The sequence below is a fragment of the Odocoileus virginianus genome, chromosome 6, assembly GCF_023699985.2.
Source record: "Odocoileus virginianus isolate 20LAN1187 ecotype Illinois chromosome 6, Ovbor_1.2, whole genome shotgun sequence".
In the NCBI taxonomy this organism is placed as follows: Eukaryota; Metazoa; Chordata; class Mammalia; order Artiodactyla; family Cervidae; genus Odocoileus; species Odocoileus virginianus.
The window spans coordinates 74,395,634-74,413,290 of record NC_069679.1 but is presented as its reverse complement, the minus strand read 5'-3'; the positions used below and the strand labels follow the sequence as shown (position 1 = coordinate 74,413,290).

The 17,657-nt window shown below is 52.1% G+C and overlaps 1 protein-coding gene across 1 annotated transcript in view; it reads right to left on the bottom strand.

The window, feature by feature from the left end:
* Positions 1-739: 739 nt before the first annotated feature.
* The window catches only part of IFT43 (intraflagellar transport 43), a 102,358-nt gene continuing 85,440 nt past the window's right edge, over positions 740-17,657 (bottom strand). The window contains exons 6-9 of the mRNA XM_020875779.2: positions 2,000-2,072; positions 1,681-1,756; positions 1,130-1,192; positions 740-1,001 (exon numbers count right to left, since the gene is read on the bottom strand). Of these exons, the coding sequence (XP_020731438.2) occupies positions 882-1,001; positions 1,130-1,192; positions 1,681-1,756; positions 2,000-2,072 (332 nt within the window). The 3' untranslated portion in view covers positions 740-881. The remainder of the gene's footprint in view (positions 1,002-1,129; positions 1,193-1,680; positions 1,757-1,999; positions 2,073-17,657) is intronic.

Genomic DNA, 17,657 nt, shown 5'->3' with positions numbered 1-17,657 from the left:
GATCTTAGCACACTTTGGAAATAGGCGTTGATGATGCTTGGAGTTGGGGAGAGCAGTGGAGATAAACAGCTCTGTGTTGGAAAGGTTGCGGGTAGTCAGGGGAGAGGCCTGGGATTCCCTGAGAGTTTTTGCAGACATCTCAGGGCTGCCGAGCTGCCCTCTGCTAATGAGAACCAGAAACAAGGCCCTGGGAACCTGGGGTGGGGGATGGGAAGAAGGGAAACACGTGCTTTGGGAGCTCCAGGCCTGGGTTGCAGGAAGCAGGAGGGAAGGGGCATGCCGTCAGAGGAGCCAGCAAACCCTGACACGGGCAATGGGGCCACCTTATCACGCTTTCTGCTGTGCTGTCTCCTTAGTGGACCTGAAAGCAGGAAGGAGACAGTGCCACATCACCAACGTCACTGACCATCCAAAGGGAGAAAGGCGTCCAGTCAGGCCCTCCCCAGGACCCCAGCAGGCAGCCGCCTGATCCCCCCGCCTCCCTGTGTCCAGGTGTTCACAGGGAGATGCTCCTTGGAGCTGCTGTGGCCTCTGTGAACAGAACAGTTTCCAGGAGCGCAAAGCCTTCTCCTCCCCGCATCTAGCTTTCCCTCCTGCTCTTCAGTGATGGGGCGAGTTCCCATCAGTGGCTCGAAAGATGTCTTCCTTCACTCCTGACGGATTTTTCCAACAGGGCGCTGCAAATGATTTGAAGAGAGGGCTACAAAGCAAAACAATTTCTTGCCACAAAACGATGCAATTTCTTACAACAGAAAATATTTTTATTACAAAATAGTCCATACATAAAAATCCTGAGCCGCTTGCGAGCATCTTTAGGTTTATGGCCTTTTCCTCGAGTCCAGAGTGGAGGTGTGCGCATGCAGGGAGCGCAACCCCCCGGCTCAGGTGTGTGTGGGCGGCCCCACGGGGCCCTCCTTGTCCGTCTGCAGCGCGTCCCACTCACTGAGGAGCTCGGAGGACACCTCCGTGTACAGATGGTCCCAGTCCCAGCTGACGTCATCCTGCCGAGAGAGGCATCCTGGGGTGAGACAGGAGAGGCCCTCCCCTCGGGCGCGGCCAGCCTCCCGCCAAGGTCAGCCTCGGGGCCCGCTGCCACGGCCGAGGGGCGGGACCTGCCGCTGCCACGTACCTCTCGAACCTCATGCTCAGGCGCCAGGACTTTGGTGAGGAGCTTCAGGTCAATCTCTCCATCCTGTGAACATGTTCGGGGGGGAAGGGGGTTTGTGTACCATGGGGCCTTTGGACAATGACCTCTGGGGACCAAGCTGAGTGGGGTAGAACTTTCCAAACCCAGGCCTGAAGGAACAGCTTGTGAAACAGCAAAATTGCGGGTGGATCACACGGCCTCTGAGAGCTGGGGGGACACCCACACCATGATGTCCTACGAGGTTGGCCCTCCTTGGGGGAGAGTGAACACCAGGTGGGGGCAGGCAGGACGTAGCACATCTACTGATGCCAAGGGGGCAGGCGGGGGCACGGGGGAGACTGGCCCTGAGAACACTGGGATAGGCTGGGTCCAGGGATGCTCTCACACCCAAGGAGGATGTCTCCAGCAAAGGGACAGTCACCTGGCAGCCTCAGAGCCTCACAGAGGAGGGGCTGCAAGACCTGGGAGGAACTGAGAAATCCCCGCATGTGTCGATGGGAGCCTGCTCCTCTGCATGGCAGCTGTCCACTCACCAAGGTCTGAAAGGCCGAGTACTTCATGAGGTCACTGTCCAGGTCGCGGTAGGTCATCACTCGGTTCACCTGGATGCTGTGGGAAAGACAGAATGTGGGCAGGAACCGATGCCAGCAGTGCTGCCAGGCTGCCATCCCCAGAGCCTCCTGGGCAGCTGGGAGGGACGAAAATGGGGGAGAAAACGTGCAATAAAATGGGAACCCTGGGATGGGGCCCATCACTAGAGACGTGCGGATCTCCCCAAGGGGGCAGCATCACTGCTAATGGCGCCTGGCATGCTCCCCAGCCTCCCGCCAACTTCAGGAGAATATAACATACCTGGGAGGGGCTGCCACCTGCAAGACGAAGTCTTCCTCCTGTACCTCTTCCAGGTCCGGAATGACAGGGGTATCTGCAATGAGGGGGTGGGCAAGGCTGTCAGCAGCACGAGCGGGGATCTAGTCTGCTTCCCACTGATGACTTACCACCTTCAATACCCTGGCCACCGTGAGGGCTTCAGGCTGTGGGTAGAATGGACACTCAAGACAGTCTCTGGCCTCCAGGCCCCCCACTGTCCAGGGTGGTGGAACTGAACTTGAGGTGTGCATGAGAATTGAAGGCAGAATGTCAACAATTTCCAAATCTCAGGCTTTACCCCAGAACCTGTGGGAATTAAAGTCTTCTGGGTGGGGCCTGGGAGGCTGAATTTTTCCGTAAGATTTCTTGGGTGGTCCTGACATTTGGTCCACAATATGAGCCATGGGAGTAGCTCTCCATGGAGAAATGTAAAGAAACGAGAAGAAAGTCCTAGACAGCCCTGGGGGGAGGTGCTTAGAGGAGAGGAAGGAAAAGAGGAGCTGAGTGAGCCTGGCGCGGGCAGAGACAGAGGAGGGGAGCGCTGAGTGAGCCTGGCGCGGGCAGAGACGGAGGAGGGGGCAGTGAATGAGCCTGGAGTGGGCAGAGACAGAGGAGGGGAGCACTGAGTGAGCCTGGCGCGGGCAGAGACGGAGGAGGGGAGCACTGAGTGAGCCTGGCGCGGGCAGAGACGGAGGAGGGGGCAGTGAATGAGCCTGGAGTGGGCAGAGACAGAGGAGGGGAGCACTGAGTGAGCCTGGCGCGGGCAGAGACGGAGGAGGGGGCAGTGAATGAGCCTGGAGTGGGCAGAGACAGAGGAGGGGAGCACTGAGTGAGCCTGGCGCGGGCAGAGACGGAGGAGGGGGCAGTGAATGAGCCTGGAGTGGGCAGAGACAGAGGAGGGGAGCACTGAGTGAGCCTGGCGCGGGCAGAGACGGAGGAGGGGAGCACTGAGTGAGCCTGGCACAGGCAGAGACAGAGGAGGGGAGCACTGAGTGAGCCTGGAGTGGGCAGAGACAGAGGAGGGGGAGCACTGAGTGAGCCTGGAGCGGGCAGAGACAGAGGAGGGGGAGCACTGAGTGAGCCTGGAGCGGGCAGAGACAGAGGAGGGGGAGCACTGAGTGAGCCTGGAGTGGGCAGAGACAGAGGAGGGGGCAGTGAATGAGCCTGGCGCGGGCAGAGACAGAGGAGGGGAGCACTGAGTGAGCCTGGAGTGGGCAGAGACAGAGGAGGGGAGCACTGAGTGAGCCTGGAGTGGGCAGAGACAGAGGAGGGGGCAGTGAATGAGCCTGGAGTGGGCAGAGACAGAGGAGGGGAGCACTGAGTGAGCCTGGCGCGGGCAGAGACAGAGGAGGGGAGCACTGAGTGAGCCTGGAGTGGGCAGAGACAGAGGAGGGGAGCAGTGAGTGAGCCTGGCGCGGGCAGAGACAGAGGAGGGGAGCACTGAGTGAGCCTGGCGCGGGCAGAGACAGAGGAGGGGAGCACTGAGTGAGCCTGGCGCGGAAAGTCAGAGGAGCGGGGAACATGCGTGTCATCAGGCAGATGTCTCCTCGAGCGCACCTCCTCACGACCGAGGCCCACACGTGCATCAGCTCGTTCTAGTCTTTGCAGCCCTGAGCCTGTATCTGGAAGGTCATTTTACACCTAATGATGTGACCTGGATTCCCGGCAGTGTCCAGGAGCAGGGTCTCCACTGAAAGTGAAAGTGAAGGTCACTGAGTCGTGTCTCTTTGTGACCCCATGGACTATACAATCCATGGAATTCTCCAGGCCAGAATACTGGAGTGGGTAGCCTTTCCCTTCTCTAGGGAATCTTCCCAACCCAGGAATCGAACCGGGGTCTCCTGCATTGCAGGCGGATTCTTTACCAGCTGAGCCACAAGGGAAGCCCAAGAATAATGGAGTGGGTAGTCTATCTCTTCTCCAGGGGATCTTCCCAATCCAGGAATCAAACCAGGGTCTCCTGCATGGCAAGCAGATTCTTTACCAACTAAGCTATGAGGGAAGCCCGAGTCGGCATTGCCCAGGTCTAATATCCTAAACAATGCTGACTCTAAAGATAACACTTCCCCTGCTGTCTCCTGGAGATTCTTCTCTGAATTCTCCCTATGAGACGGACATACAGACACAGGAGGAGACACGAGGCCATTTCTTTCGTCAATCTAACAAGCTCATGCAAAGGGAGAAACAGAGAGATGGCGCATCACTTTATTGTGGCAACAAGCTTACAGCAGAAAAACCATCCATCTTCTTGAGCACCCTAGAGAAGGACTGCCTTCTCTCAGTGAGTATCACTGACTGGCAGAGGCGGTTTCTCTGTTTTAACCAGTCTGCACAGAGATAAAGAGAGATGGGGCAGAGGAAAAAGAAGGGGGAAGCAGGGAGAGACAGCCCTGGAAGTCCCAAACCAACTACGAATATTAAAAGGAGGAAAAATTCCAGAGAGGAGACAACAGTGAAGACACCCTTCATTTTTGCTTCTATGAACTAAATTAATTTTTTTTTTTTTTTTTTAAAGAGACAGAGTCATTCCAAGAGCAGCTGGAAAGGACCCTTCCCACTTTCAGGCTATTCATTATTTAGACTTTGCAATGGTTCTAGTCAAGCTTAGCCGGAGTATATATAAATGTCAGTTCGCAGCCTGGTGTCTTTATTACTGCTTCTGATGGCAGAGTTACAGATGTTGTACCTGGAAAGACAGAGAGAGAGAGAGCATGCGAGGGAGAGACGGAGACACGGAAAATAAGACAGAGAGAAAGAGACAGGCAGAGAAAGACAGTGAGTAAAAGGATGAAAATAAAAAGAAATGGCTGATAAAATGGAAATAAAGACGACGCACACACCAGCCCCGCAGTAATGAATCACACTCAGCAAGTCCTCCACCCAGAAAGAAGCTGTTCAGAGCTTAGATGGTATCTCTCTATCCTGCTAGAGAATTAGATACGGAATTCTCTAATTTTCTATTTCTTATGCTAATAGAAATTCAGCTTGCTCCGAGCGGATCCAGTCCACTGCTGGCTGACGGCACCGTCCCTGAGTCTGGGGCGAGGGCCTCCCAGGCTGGTGAGACGGCGCGGGCCCTGCGGCCGGGCTGGGAGGAAGCTGGCCGTGCCATGTGCCATCAGCACCGTGACAGGTCCGGTGTGAGACAGCAGGCTACTCTTGGCTCTGCTCGGCGTGGGGCCCAGCCTGAGATGAATATTCAGGAGCTGGTAAGAAAATGCCCCCCTTTGCTGAGCTTCAGGCTCAGGCCCGGGTCTTCCCCAGGCCTCCCTTGCTCTGCAATGTCAGCCTCTGGGTCCTGTCAACCCTGCCCAGCTTCTCCCAGCACTGAGGAGCTGCACTTCGGCCCGCGGTCCGCTCTGGGTCCCCAAGGGGCTTCCCCCCTTTGTCCCCGCCTCCCTCCTCCAAATGCGCAGGAAGGCGAGTGGGGCTGGCCCCATCTGTGCCAGAGCGGAGGTCAGCGCGGGCCTTGGCAAAGGGGCTGCTCGGAGGGACGCGGGTGGCGCTGGCCACACAGTGGGGTCTCTCTCTAATTGGAAGCCTGGTGCCCAACAGAGCCCAGCGAAGCGCCGGAGTGGGATGGAGCCAGCGATGACAGCCAGGCCGAGGCAAGCTGGAGCATTCCGGTGCAGTGACAGCTTGAGCTCGTTGCTGCAGAGCCCGGCCATGCAAACCCGGCCCCGGAGGAACAGGGGGCCATGAAGCAGGTCTTGGGCAAATTTCAAAGAACTTCCTCATTCTACAGTTTCTGATTTACAGTCACAGACTAGGGCTTGCTTATGAGTATGTGACATGTTCCCAACAGTTTCTGTCCTCTTTGCCTCTTTCTTTCCCCCCAGTTCCACGCGCCTCTCTCTCACACACACATACATGATGAACCAACCTAGAAAAAAGAAAACGGGCTTGAGAAATCAATACGCTTCTTTACAAAATGACCTGCAAGGAACGATGCAGCAGCACCTGCAGTCAGCGACGGCTATGTCACCTGTAGGCCTGGACTGGAGACCTGGTCTGATTCAGGGTGTCAAGTTTAACATCCCAAGGTATACGATTTTAACAGCGATGATAAGAGGAATAAAGGAATTTGCTCTAGCACCACTGAAAGTTCAGTCATTCTTCTGACTTTAGCCTCATTTTCTTCCATGCTGCTAACAATAAGAATGTTAACAGAAACAGTGGGTTTGTTAAGCATGTGGGTAGGACGCCTGTCCAGTGGTAAAGAGTGCAGGCACTGGAGGCATTCACAGCCTGGCTGGCTCCGCCACAGACGAGCTGTGTGACTTTGCCCTCTCGATGCCTCAGTTTCTACAGCTGTAAAATGGGGATCATAACTACACCCATTTCATATGTTGCTTAAGGAATGCATGGGACACTTTTTATAAAACACTAAGCGCTATGCTGGGCACCTAGTAAATATCATGTACTATTCTTATTTGTCTGACAGATAAAACATTGAGCATGGAGAGAAGCTACATGGCTTTATCCTCATTTTCGCATTTAATCCTGCCCATTTGCCTCATTTTCCAGACGACACTGAGGCTCAGCAAGATGGAGCAGTTTGTGTGGACTGAGGCATTAGGAACGGACAGAGCAGGCTTCCCACTCCAGTTCAACTGCAACCACTCCCGACTCCCAGCTTGTGCCGCTCTCAGGCTTTCTTTGCAAAGGTGTAGGGACTTCAAGCCGCTCTGGCTAGTTGAGGGGTGAGACAACCGCCTGGAGTAGGGACAACCTGTTTTGCCTGGAGATTCAGGGTCCTCTGTTTTCGGGTATTCCTCTGCCTCCCAGGAACCATAACCAAGCTAAGCCTCTCCCTCACCATACGCCCCACTGGCTACGTGCCTACAACAAGGCCGCTGGAGCAGAGAAGAAAACAGACCAACAGGGGAGAGCCCAGAGACTCCCTCCCCAGCTGGCCGGGAGGAGGAGGTGGCTGAGATACCTCAGACACCCCCAGGAAAGGGTCTGGTGAGGCAAGAGGGCTGACATGCCAGCACCCCGGGAGCAGAGCCCTCATCCTTGATCCTGGTCCCCACAGAGGGCGCCCCCCACTCCCAACCTACCACTCTCTTCCACTTGGGCTCCTTAATAAAACGGGCCTTCCCTGCTGGGTATTTGCTCTGGGCCTGTCATGTCAGCAGTCTCACTTGCTCTTCACCTGCTTCTGGGCCCCACGTGGTGCCCAATTAGTCACACGGTGGGGAAACTGCATTTGTGCAACTCCATGGACTGTACGGTCCATGGAATTCTCCAGGCCAGGATATTGGAGTGGGTAGCTGTTCCCTTCTCCAGGGGATCTTCCTGACCCAGGGATCGAACCCAGGTCTCCCACACTGCAGGCAGATTCTCTACCATCTGAGCCACCAGGTAAAAGTAACATCATATATGGTAACAAATTCAAATGCTACAGACAAGTTTAAGACGGAAAACATCCTTCCCTTATATGAACCCCAGTCGTCTCCCTAGAGGTGATCGCTATTAATCATTTCTCATATATGGTTACTGAAAAGAATTTCTGCATATACAGCATGGAAAGACTGATGCTGAAGCTGGAACTCCAATACTTTGGCCACCTCATGCGAAGAGCTGACTCATTGGAAAAGACCCTGATGCTGGGAAGGATTGGGGGCAGGAGGAGAAGGGGATGACAGAGGATAAGATGGCTGGATTGCATCACTGACTCGATGGACATGAGTTTGAGTAAACTCTGGGAGTTGGTGATGGACAGGGAGGCCTGGCGTGCTGCGATTCATGGGGTCACAAAGAGTCGGACACGACTGAGCGAATGAACTGAACTGATGTCCTTTTAAAAATGTTTGCAAACGGCACACTACATATACATTGTTCTGTGACTGATTTTTATATTTCCTTCTCAGTATACAGATTCATCTTATCCTTTTAAATGGCCATGTAGTGTTCTATGGGTTTCCCTGATAGTTCAGATGGTAAAGAATCTGTCTGCAGTGCAGGAGACCAAGGTTCAATCCCTGGGTCGGGAAGATCCCCTGGAGAAGGGAATGGCTACCCACTCCAGTATGGTTGCCTGGAGAATTCCATGGACAGAGGAGCCTGATGGGCTAGTGTTCTACTGAATGGATGCTGCATAATGCACTTCATTCCATGCAGAGAGAATCTAACTTGGGGTTTTGAGGGGTGGTGTGAGGGGTGAGGGGAGGTCTCAGAACTTGGCCAGAGCAGCTGGAGGATAAACAGCACTAAGCCAGACAGGGACAGCATGCCCAAAGGCGCCAGGAGATGAGGAGCAGCTCATAGAGGAAGGCTGGTGTGGCTGACGTGGAGGGCTCGGGAGACAGCCGCACAGAGCGGGGCAGGAGAGAGGGCATCAGGTGCCAGGTGGGGCAGAACCTGCATCGACCAGCCAGCAGACACGAGACTGATGGGTGCCTGCTACAGGCAAGACCCCTCTGGAGGCACCTTAGTGGCAAACCAAGACAGACTGAATAAGCATGGACAAGTTGCAGTGGGAGGGCCTATACACTTACAAAATGATGACAAATGAGCAGAATAAGTAAAATGCACATCCCTTCCTTTGTAGATCATCTGGGAAGCCAAAAGCAGAATTCAGAGCTTCCTCTGTCTTTCCATAATACTTTATTCAAGGCCACAGGATGGACCTGATCACTTTGCTGTAGGTAGAGCAAGTGAAATTTGCCCTCAACCTACCTCCTAGATGATGAACAAGTTGAGGGTGAAGACCGTGTCTCAGTCACTTCTGCATTCCCAAAGACGGGCAGACTAAAGGACAATCGAACAGAACTGACATCAATAAATGTCTCTCAAATCTGAAAGCCACACCCATAGAAGGATACCATGTTCATTTTCTCTAGATCATTCCAGTTGTGGTATAAGTGCTATTGAGTCTCAGAGCTGCTTAAGCAGGATTCATTTCACAAGAACAACTAAGAGCCATCCTTAGACACTTCCTGGATTTGATGGCATCATAGCAAAGGCTTTGCCTTACTTGAGAGCTGCAAGGCCTGCTGGGAAAGGCCTGTGCATATACAAGAAATGACAGAGCAGTGAGGACAAAGTTATAGAGGAAGAGTCACTCAAATATTATCCCTACAGACCCCTCGGCTTCCATCCTGAAGCTGGGTCACACTGCCCTTCACCAATCTCCCCGAGCTTCCTCTTGATCTCTGGTGTGCCCTATCTTATCACTCCACTTTCTGGGAGTCCCAGTAAAGGCTTGTTAATGAACAGTAACAACAGTAGGAACTACTTCCAAAGGGAGAGGTTGCCAAATGGAAAACTCATCACGACACCAGCACACCAGTCTGCCAACAGACCTACCAGCCAACCAACCATCAGATGAAACCACAGAAATAAATGAGGGGTGCTTAAATAAATATAGAAATAAATAATAGAAACACATGGGAACATCAGCAGGATCAATTACGACTGATTTCAAAGATGTGAGAAGCTGCCATTTGCCCTGAGATCCATTCATTATGGATAATACCATCACACCCTCGAACTAAAATGCTAAGTACCCAGAAGTCCCAGTGGGATCCTTTTCAGCCCCTGTGGCTTGACAGCAAGAAGCCTGCCTGCCTCTTGCAAAAACCCTGGCCCCAGATCACTGCGATGAGCCTGCCTCCACATCTGGCTGTCGTCTGCTTGTTTTGGTACAAGAACAGAAGGTGATTTCTTGGATTGGACTCCACTTGCGATGAAGGCACCCTGAGCATCACTCAGGCTCTTCCCCTGGAGCACAAATCTTCCGGCAGAAGAAGGAGAGAACAAAGGAGACACCCTGATCCGGCCCCTGGTCCCATCCAGGCAAAGATGGTGCAGGCAGGGAGCTGCTCCCGTGTTTCTTTAGCTTCTACTCTGCGGATGTTCTTGGTTGGGGGTTTCTGAACGGGATTCATAGTCATGGCCAGAAGGGTTTCTGGAGAGCTACAAGAAGTCTCTTCTAAACTTGGGCACATTCTGATCTTGATGCCTTAGTAAACGGTACTGGGGTCGGCCTACCTGGCCAGGTCCTTCTAGATGCTGCCTGATGACATCTGTCCCTCTCGCTTCACTCACTAAGCTCACCCCAGCTCCCCGGGGTAGAGGACCCACACAGCCCCACACAACTCTCCTGGCAGTACCCTGGCTACTGCAGAGCACTCGTGGGCTGCCCAGGGCTCACGTCCACCCTTCGTAGGCACAGCCAAGTTCAACAACCAACCCACCTGAAAGGGACCCAACACGCTGCAGAGGGGGCACCCCAAGAAGAGCAGTCGAGACAACCCCCAGTGTGTGTTCAAAGTCAACAGACCCTCAGCAGAGCTCATGAGCTTTCGAAAGAATGCCCATGCTTCTAGGAGATGGCAACTTTACGGCCAAGATCATTATCATTTTTCTCTGCAGCTGCAAAACTTTGTTTTACTGAATGCTGTTACCTTCTGCATCACATATGGGGAATTTTAAACAGGCAAATGGAAGAAGGTCTGATTGAAGATGAAGTTAAGTGAAAGAAATTGGTCTCATTTAGCACATGACAGGATTCATCTGTGTTCCCAAGTCCACTGAGGTGGCATCATGGGCGTTTCATATTCATGAGCTGCTGCGACACTGTGTCCCCTCATTTACAAAGAGCCGTGTTCAGCAAATTCTGTCCCCGTGGACACTCGGTGCATTTCATGGTCTTGTCAGAGAGACATCAAACGCTCCAGTAACCAAATACCAGAAAATGGCTTTAATTAGTGGATCTCAATCGTATAAATAATTTTTTTTCTAAGTGAAAAAATGGAGCCTTTTTTTTTTTTAAGGGAGAAGAAAAGGGGAAAGCAGTAGGCAACAGGCTTCAAACACCCGAAGGAACAAGGGGAATGGACGCTCTCAGAGGAGCTCTGGGGCCTTGCAGTCCCCGGGTGGACTCAGGTTCCAGGGCAAAAAGGCACCTGCGGATCCCGGGCAGGTCTGCTCCATGAAGACCAGTCCCCGGTGAGTCCGCCTGACCAGCCGGGTTACTGGGCTGGGAGGAGATGGGCGGCCCTCAGAGAAGAGAGGCTGAACACTGTGACACCACTGGCCAGGTTCTGACTGTGAGCAAAAGGCGCACAAGCAGGTCCCTGAGGAAATCAGTGCCAGGGACAGAAAGAAGATGCCCGTCTCCCGAGGGGCTGGCTGGCGGGGGGTGTGGGGGTCTTCATCCATGTCCCATATACGTTGAGAAGTCTCCGTGCTTCTATCCAACCGACCCCCTTCCTCATGCTGCTGGGGAAAGAGATCACCGACCTCAAGAACATCAAAACAGCTGCTGTTGAACCTCCGTGCCGAGCAGAAATAGAGACAGGGACGCAGAGAAGAGACGGATGGACACCAACGGGGGAGGAGGGTAGGATGAACTGGGAGATTGGGACTGACATGTATATCAATACGTTACTGTGCACGGGATGGATAAGTAATGGGAACCTGCTGGATAGCACAGCGAACTCTATAGTCAATGCTCTGTGGTGACCTAAACAGGAAGGAAATCCAAAAAAGAGGGGATATATGTATACATACGGTTGATTAATTTTGTTGCATGGCAGAAACTAACACTGTAAAGCAATTACAGTCCAATAAAAACTAAAAAAAAAAGGAGCCGGTTGCTCCGTCCAGCCCCCCACACTGTGGCAACTGTTCTGGCTGATGCTGGGCCGGGAGAGCAGGGCTGGGACTGAGTCAGTGTCTGAGACAGGCCGGGTCTCAGCGGGTGTGGTGCTGGCTGGATGGTGGGCAGATGGGAGGCGGTGCTGAGTGGTGACTCAGCTTGTGGCCTGCCTCGGGCATGCAGGCCCGGCCTCATCGTGCAGGGGGACAGTAGCATATTCCAGAAGCAGCCTCGAATGCGACGCCCCAGAAGGAGACTTGCTCCGTCATCCCAGCCAGTCCACCCACCCCACGGGCTACAGGAGAGTCCGTATCGACCACGCGAAGGGTCATCAACCAGGACTGACCCTTTTGCAGCAATTAAAGGTAGTGTTCCTAAGAGACAAAGCAGACCCAATGATGGCCTCCACAGGGAAACACCTCGTCCAGCCCAGGAGCCTAACACGGGGAGGGAGCCCAGTGTCACCTGAGAGGGGTGACCTCTAGCAAACGCAATATACATGACTTCCCTGGTGGCTCAGACTGTAAAGCGTCTGCCTACAAAGCAGGAGACCCTGGTTCAATCCCTGGGTCGGGAAGATCCCCCTGGGAAACGGCAACCCACTCCAGTATTCTCGCCTGGGAAATCCCATGGATGGAGGAGCCTGGTAGGCTACAGTCCATGGGGTCCCAAAGAGTTGGACACGACTGAGCAACTTCACTTTTTTGATACACTGGTTACTACCAGTTGAAGGAAATGAAAATAATGAACAGGGAGGCTCCCGGTTACTCCCAGCAGCTCTCACTTGGCGCTTCACGGCAGTTCCAGCTTTGATCCGGGAGAGACATGTTAAGGATGGGGAGGGGTAAGGGCCTTTAAAGGTGACGAGGGATGAAGTGGCTGGAAGGGACAGAAAAGGGAGGACCTCTCCACTCTCTTCAACAAGGCCGGAGACACAGCGAATACAGAATGAATGTGACAGAGAGCGGCCTTCTCAGAGCCGCCACTAGAAGTGTGTTAGAAACCCGGCATATCTGATTCTATTTCATCCTCTTCGTGTTATGCTGGGGAAAAAAAACAAGACAAACTCCACTGCTTTTATTCTAAATCCTTAGGTTTTGTGTTTTTCCTTATATATATTTATTAAAAAAATGCTCCTTTGATCGGTGCCACCCGTGACACCCCCACATACGGAACGGCTTCTGAGCGGTTTCCTCCGTGCAAGGCCACCGCTGGTGACAGCCAGCTGGTTTTGATCACAGCCATTCCGAATCGGATTTTCATAAGATAGATGAGGAATCTTACCGCTGCTCTGTCTCTTATCAGATGCGAAACAGAGGGGGAGGAGGGGGCCACGGGTCCTGAGGGAACAGCCCAACAATCAAGGGCTGCCTGGCTCTCTCTCCGTCCCTCCGCTGCTGCAATTTTCAAAGGCGTTTGCCTCGGGCACTTTTAAATGATGGTGTCTCAATTCTGTAATCATCTTTCAAGAGCTTTCTCTTAAAGGGTCTTTTAGGTAAACCCAGTCCGTCAACCACACTTATGGACTCAGGAATCATTTTCCCAATATCTGCCCTCCTGCGTGTGTGTACGTATAGGCAGGTATACCCATGCACACATGGCAAACATCTGGGCATGTTTAGAAAGCTGGGAAGACCTGAAACTGGAAAGGAAGACCCTACCGGTTGGCCATACCAAGTTCATCTCTCGCTAAGGTAAGAGGGTCCCCTATCACCACTCCCCTGGATTTCTGCTATATCTAGGCTTTGCTATCTGCAGGTGTTGGAAGGGAAGACTGCTCCCACTGAGGCCCAAGTGACGTGCTGAGTCCCAACCTCAGATGCACAATCAAGCCTGTTCCTTCCCATCTCACCTAAGTGCTGTCTGACCCTCAGACTTCAAGACAAGTGAGACACCACGGTTACCTGCTTGGAGAATACAGTCCTCAGGCCACAGCTGACTGTGGCTTTAGTTACAGACTGTTTGGAGCAACCCCTACAAATCCATTTGTCTCTTTTAGTTGCACAGAACACCATGCCTCTTCTCTATACAGTCCCCATCGCTTGAAACAGACATCCTACAGCATCGAGCCTCTATTTCTTTCTAATCACATAAAAATCTAAGGAGCCTAAGATGTCCCTGGGCAGTGGTTCTCACCAAACTGGCTTTGTCTCCTCTCATCCCTCATCCATCATTCCCTTCACAGCTCCGTGGAGAAGGAGCTGTGCTTCTCCCCAAAGCTGGACCGTGGCTCACAGTCACACTGAGGACTGTCTCACACAGCTACATGGGATTAGCTTTGTCCTACCCCAATCCTGTCTTCTGTATTCAATACGGAAAGAACCCAAGGAGTTAAAGGGTAAATATGCAGGTCTCCATAGCTATTTCAGGGAGGGTGAGCTCTCTTTTGCTTTTGTCAGGGCCTAATGTTGGAAGATATATTATTAATCACATTCCTCCAAACAGACTACGGCACCACGGGATGCTGACGGAGCCCTCCCTGTGTTCCTGGAGGAAGGTCAAAATAGGCTGCTTCGTTTACGACAGTCATGCATGTGCAGTGCAAAGACTTGCTTCGTCCTCCCCATCCCACCTCTTCAGACATGGACATGCCAGAAAGCTGCTCACGTTAACAAAGAAACTGGAGCCCCAGAGACTGGTCACTGTCAACTGCCTTTTGGGTAGAGATGTTCATGATGGAGGGTTTGGGAAGGCTGGTGTGACCCAGAGAGGGCAGGGGACCCCCGAGGGGCCTAGAGCACACTGTTCCAGCTCTGCCAGTGAGCGGGAGGTCTGCTCAACACTCCAGGCTGTGCCCTGCAGCTGGACTGGAGGAGACAGGGGACAAAGCAGAGCCACCAAAGCCTGGTCCAAGCTTAACTCCGTTTCCAAAACCTGCCCTGACGCTGCCTTTTTGAGAGGCAAGAAGAACAGAGCCGAACCAGTCTCTATGAAGCTTGCTGAGTCAAGACATCCCATCAACTCCCAGATACCTACTCTGATGGCACATGCTTTTCCCATGGCGGGATCACGGGACCTTGAACACAAAACCAAGTTACAACAACTTCTCTTGCTGCATTAATGAAACTTCAGGCCAGTTCCCTGTAACTTCTCTGGTGTCTCATTGGCTCTGGGGACCAGCCCTGGCCAAACCCACAATGAGGAGCTGTGAAGTCAGCCACTGGGGCCTCAAGAGTTTCCATCTACTAGAGTTCATCTCTCTTTTCCCACGAGGAGTGCGGCTTTCACTGTCTATCACGGAAGAACCAAATCCAGACTCCAGCTGTGCAGAGCTGTACCACAGGGTGGACCCAGTCAGGAGTCAGGAAACCCGGGTCCCATGTCTGCCCCTTATCTGCTGACCTTGTGCGGTTATTTGTCAGCTCTGCTCCTAAGTTTCCTTATCACCAAAACAACATGCCTTCTACCTCAAAGACATCCTTATTTCTGGGGTGTCCACTGGAATATATCTCATGATATAATCTTTTAAAAACAACTTATTGTCACATTGGCCTGTGGAGCAGTCTTCCCAAATATTCCAGCCACAGACACCACCTACATGTCTGTAAGGCAAGCTGGGTCTTTTGTTCAGAGAATCACTGTAGAGAGGACCTCCCTGGTAGTCTAGTGGTTAGGAATCGACCCCCCCAGTGTACGGGACTCGCGTTCAACCCCTGTTCGGGGAACTAAAAATCCCACATGCCATGGAACAATGAAGGCCAATGTAAGATCCCTCATGCTGCAACTAAGACCTCAAGTAGACAAAATAAACAAATAAACATTGAAAAAGGAGAATCGCTGTATGGAAAGTTCATTTTCTCTAATGCAATGAGCCTGCACAGACTCCTGTGACCCACAGTGAACTCAGCTCAGTATTCGCACATGATCCGACAGCCCTGACTGGGGAATCTTTGACGTCCCATGCAGTGTCTGTGATGTCCTAAGTCTCCGTGACGTCAATTTGTTCACCCTCAGCTGCACCTCAAGGATGAGGCTGGTGGGAGAGCTCCAACCAGAGCCCTCCACGGCCCAGGGAGCGCCATGTGGGGGTCTCTGTTCTTCTAAATGTCCCACACTCCCTGGTGTTCATGCTACCACCCTCACAAGGCTCTCTTTCCTCTCACCCCAAGACAGGAGCTCCTCTCTGAAAGACCCAGCAGAGTTGCAAGAATTCCTTATTTAAAACCAATCTCAGGACTTCCCTGGTGGTCCAGTGGCTAAGACTCTGTGCTCCCAAAACAGGGGGCCCAGGTTTGATCCCTGGTCAGGGAACTAGATCCCACATGCCACAACTAAAGATCTCGCCACAGCAAAGACTGAATGAACGAATGAGTATTTTAAAATGTAACAATAAAAAAGCAATCCCAATGGATCTGATAGAAAATAAAACGTAAGATGGGGGAGGAGTGGTCCAACCTGAAGATTCTGCTTCGTGTCACAGAACTTTAAAGACCTAGCTTCTCTGGCTTTTCTCTACTCAGCCCTGGTATTGTCGACAAGACTTCACCGAGAGCGCATCAGTGGAGCTGAGGACAGGGGCCAGCGGGTTAATCTGAGAACCAGGAAAGGAGAGCAAACCTGCACCAGGGCGCTGGGAAGATGAGTGGAGGCCAGCTTCCCAGATAAGCAAGCTGGAGAAAGGAACCTAGCGCTTTGACAGTAAATAGGAAGGTGCTGAGAGCAGGTGATTGGAAGTCACGAAGGCCATGTCCAACTTCAGCTCTGTCATTTTAGTGGTGGTGTTCTGGAGCAGTTCGGGCTGTCTAAGATGTTTGGAATTTCACATGCAGATTGTTACACAGAAACATTATTAAAGATTAAATTATATATTATTGTTGCTGTTCAGTCTCTAAGTCCTGTCTGACTGACTCTCAGTGACCCCATGGACTGCAGCACGCCAGGCTTCCCTGTCTGTCACTAAATAGGGCTTCCCTGATGGCTCAACAGGTAAAGAATCCACCTGCAATGCAGGAGACACGGGAGATGCGGGTTTGATCCCTGGGTTGGGAAGATCTCCTAGAGGAGGAAACTGCAACTCATTCCAGTATTCATGCCTGAAAAATCCCATGGACAGAGGAGCCTGGCAGGCTACTGCCCAATGGGTCGCAGAGTCGGACATGACTGAGCAACTAAGCAGAACACAACACAGCATAATTAAATAAGTTATATTAAAAACAAAGGTAATACTCAAAACTTGCCACTTTCTAAGTTTTACTGCATTTTACTTTACCTATGCTTATGAACTTATTTACATCCAATGGACTGTGTTTAGTTGCTCAGTCGTGTCCGACTCTTTGCGACCCCGTGGACTTAACTTTCCCCTATGGAGCCCTTTCCCCAGAGGAGCCCAGGCTCCTCTGTCCATGGAATTCTCCAGGCAAGAATACTGGAGTGGGTTGCCATTTCCTTCTCCATCCAAAGGACTGGTGTGATGGAAATACGATATGCTGGTGCGCTGCTGTTCATCTCTTCCTGGTTTTGTGGTCACTGGTGTCATGCTGGGAGCTTGAAACCAGCCACAGTGGGAGTACGTGTGTGTTCAATCACTGTAGCCCACCAGGATCCTCGGTCCAAGAATTTTCCAGGCAAGAATACTGGAGTGGGTTGCCATTTCCTCCTCCAGGGAATCTTCCTGACTCAGGGATCAAACCCGAGTCTCTTGGGTCTCCTGCATTGGCAGGTGGATTCTTTACCACTGCGCCACCTAGGAACTCTACCCAATGAGGACTTTGCCCCCTCCCCACCCTGGAGAGATGGTTGTTAAATAAGTACATGTCTGCTTATTAGTCATGTGACCTCTGTTAGCTATTTAACTTCCCAAGGCTTCAATTTCTTTTCCTGGAAAAAGGTAATGATCACAGTGCTTCCTCGTAGAAATGCCAAGAACTGACTAAAGTATTTCAGGGAAAACAGCACAAAGCCTGGCTCTTGGCAAACACACACATTAATTATCAATCCCATTTTCTTGTAAGAAGGACTTTTTCCAATCTCATACTTACTATACTATAAACAACGGCAAGTTTAACAAGGCAGAGACAGAAGACACGACAG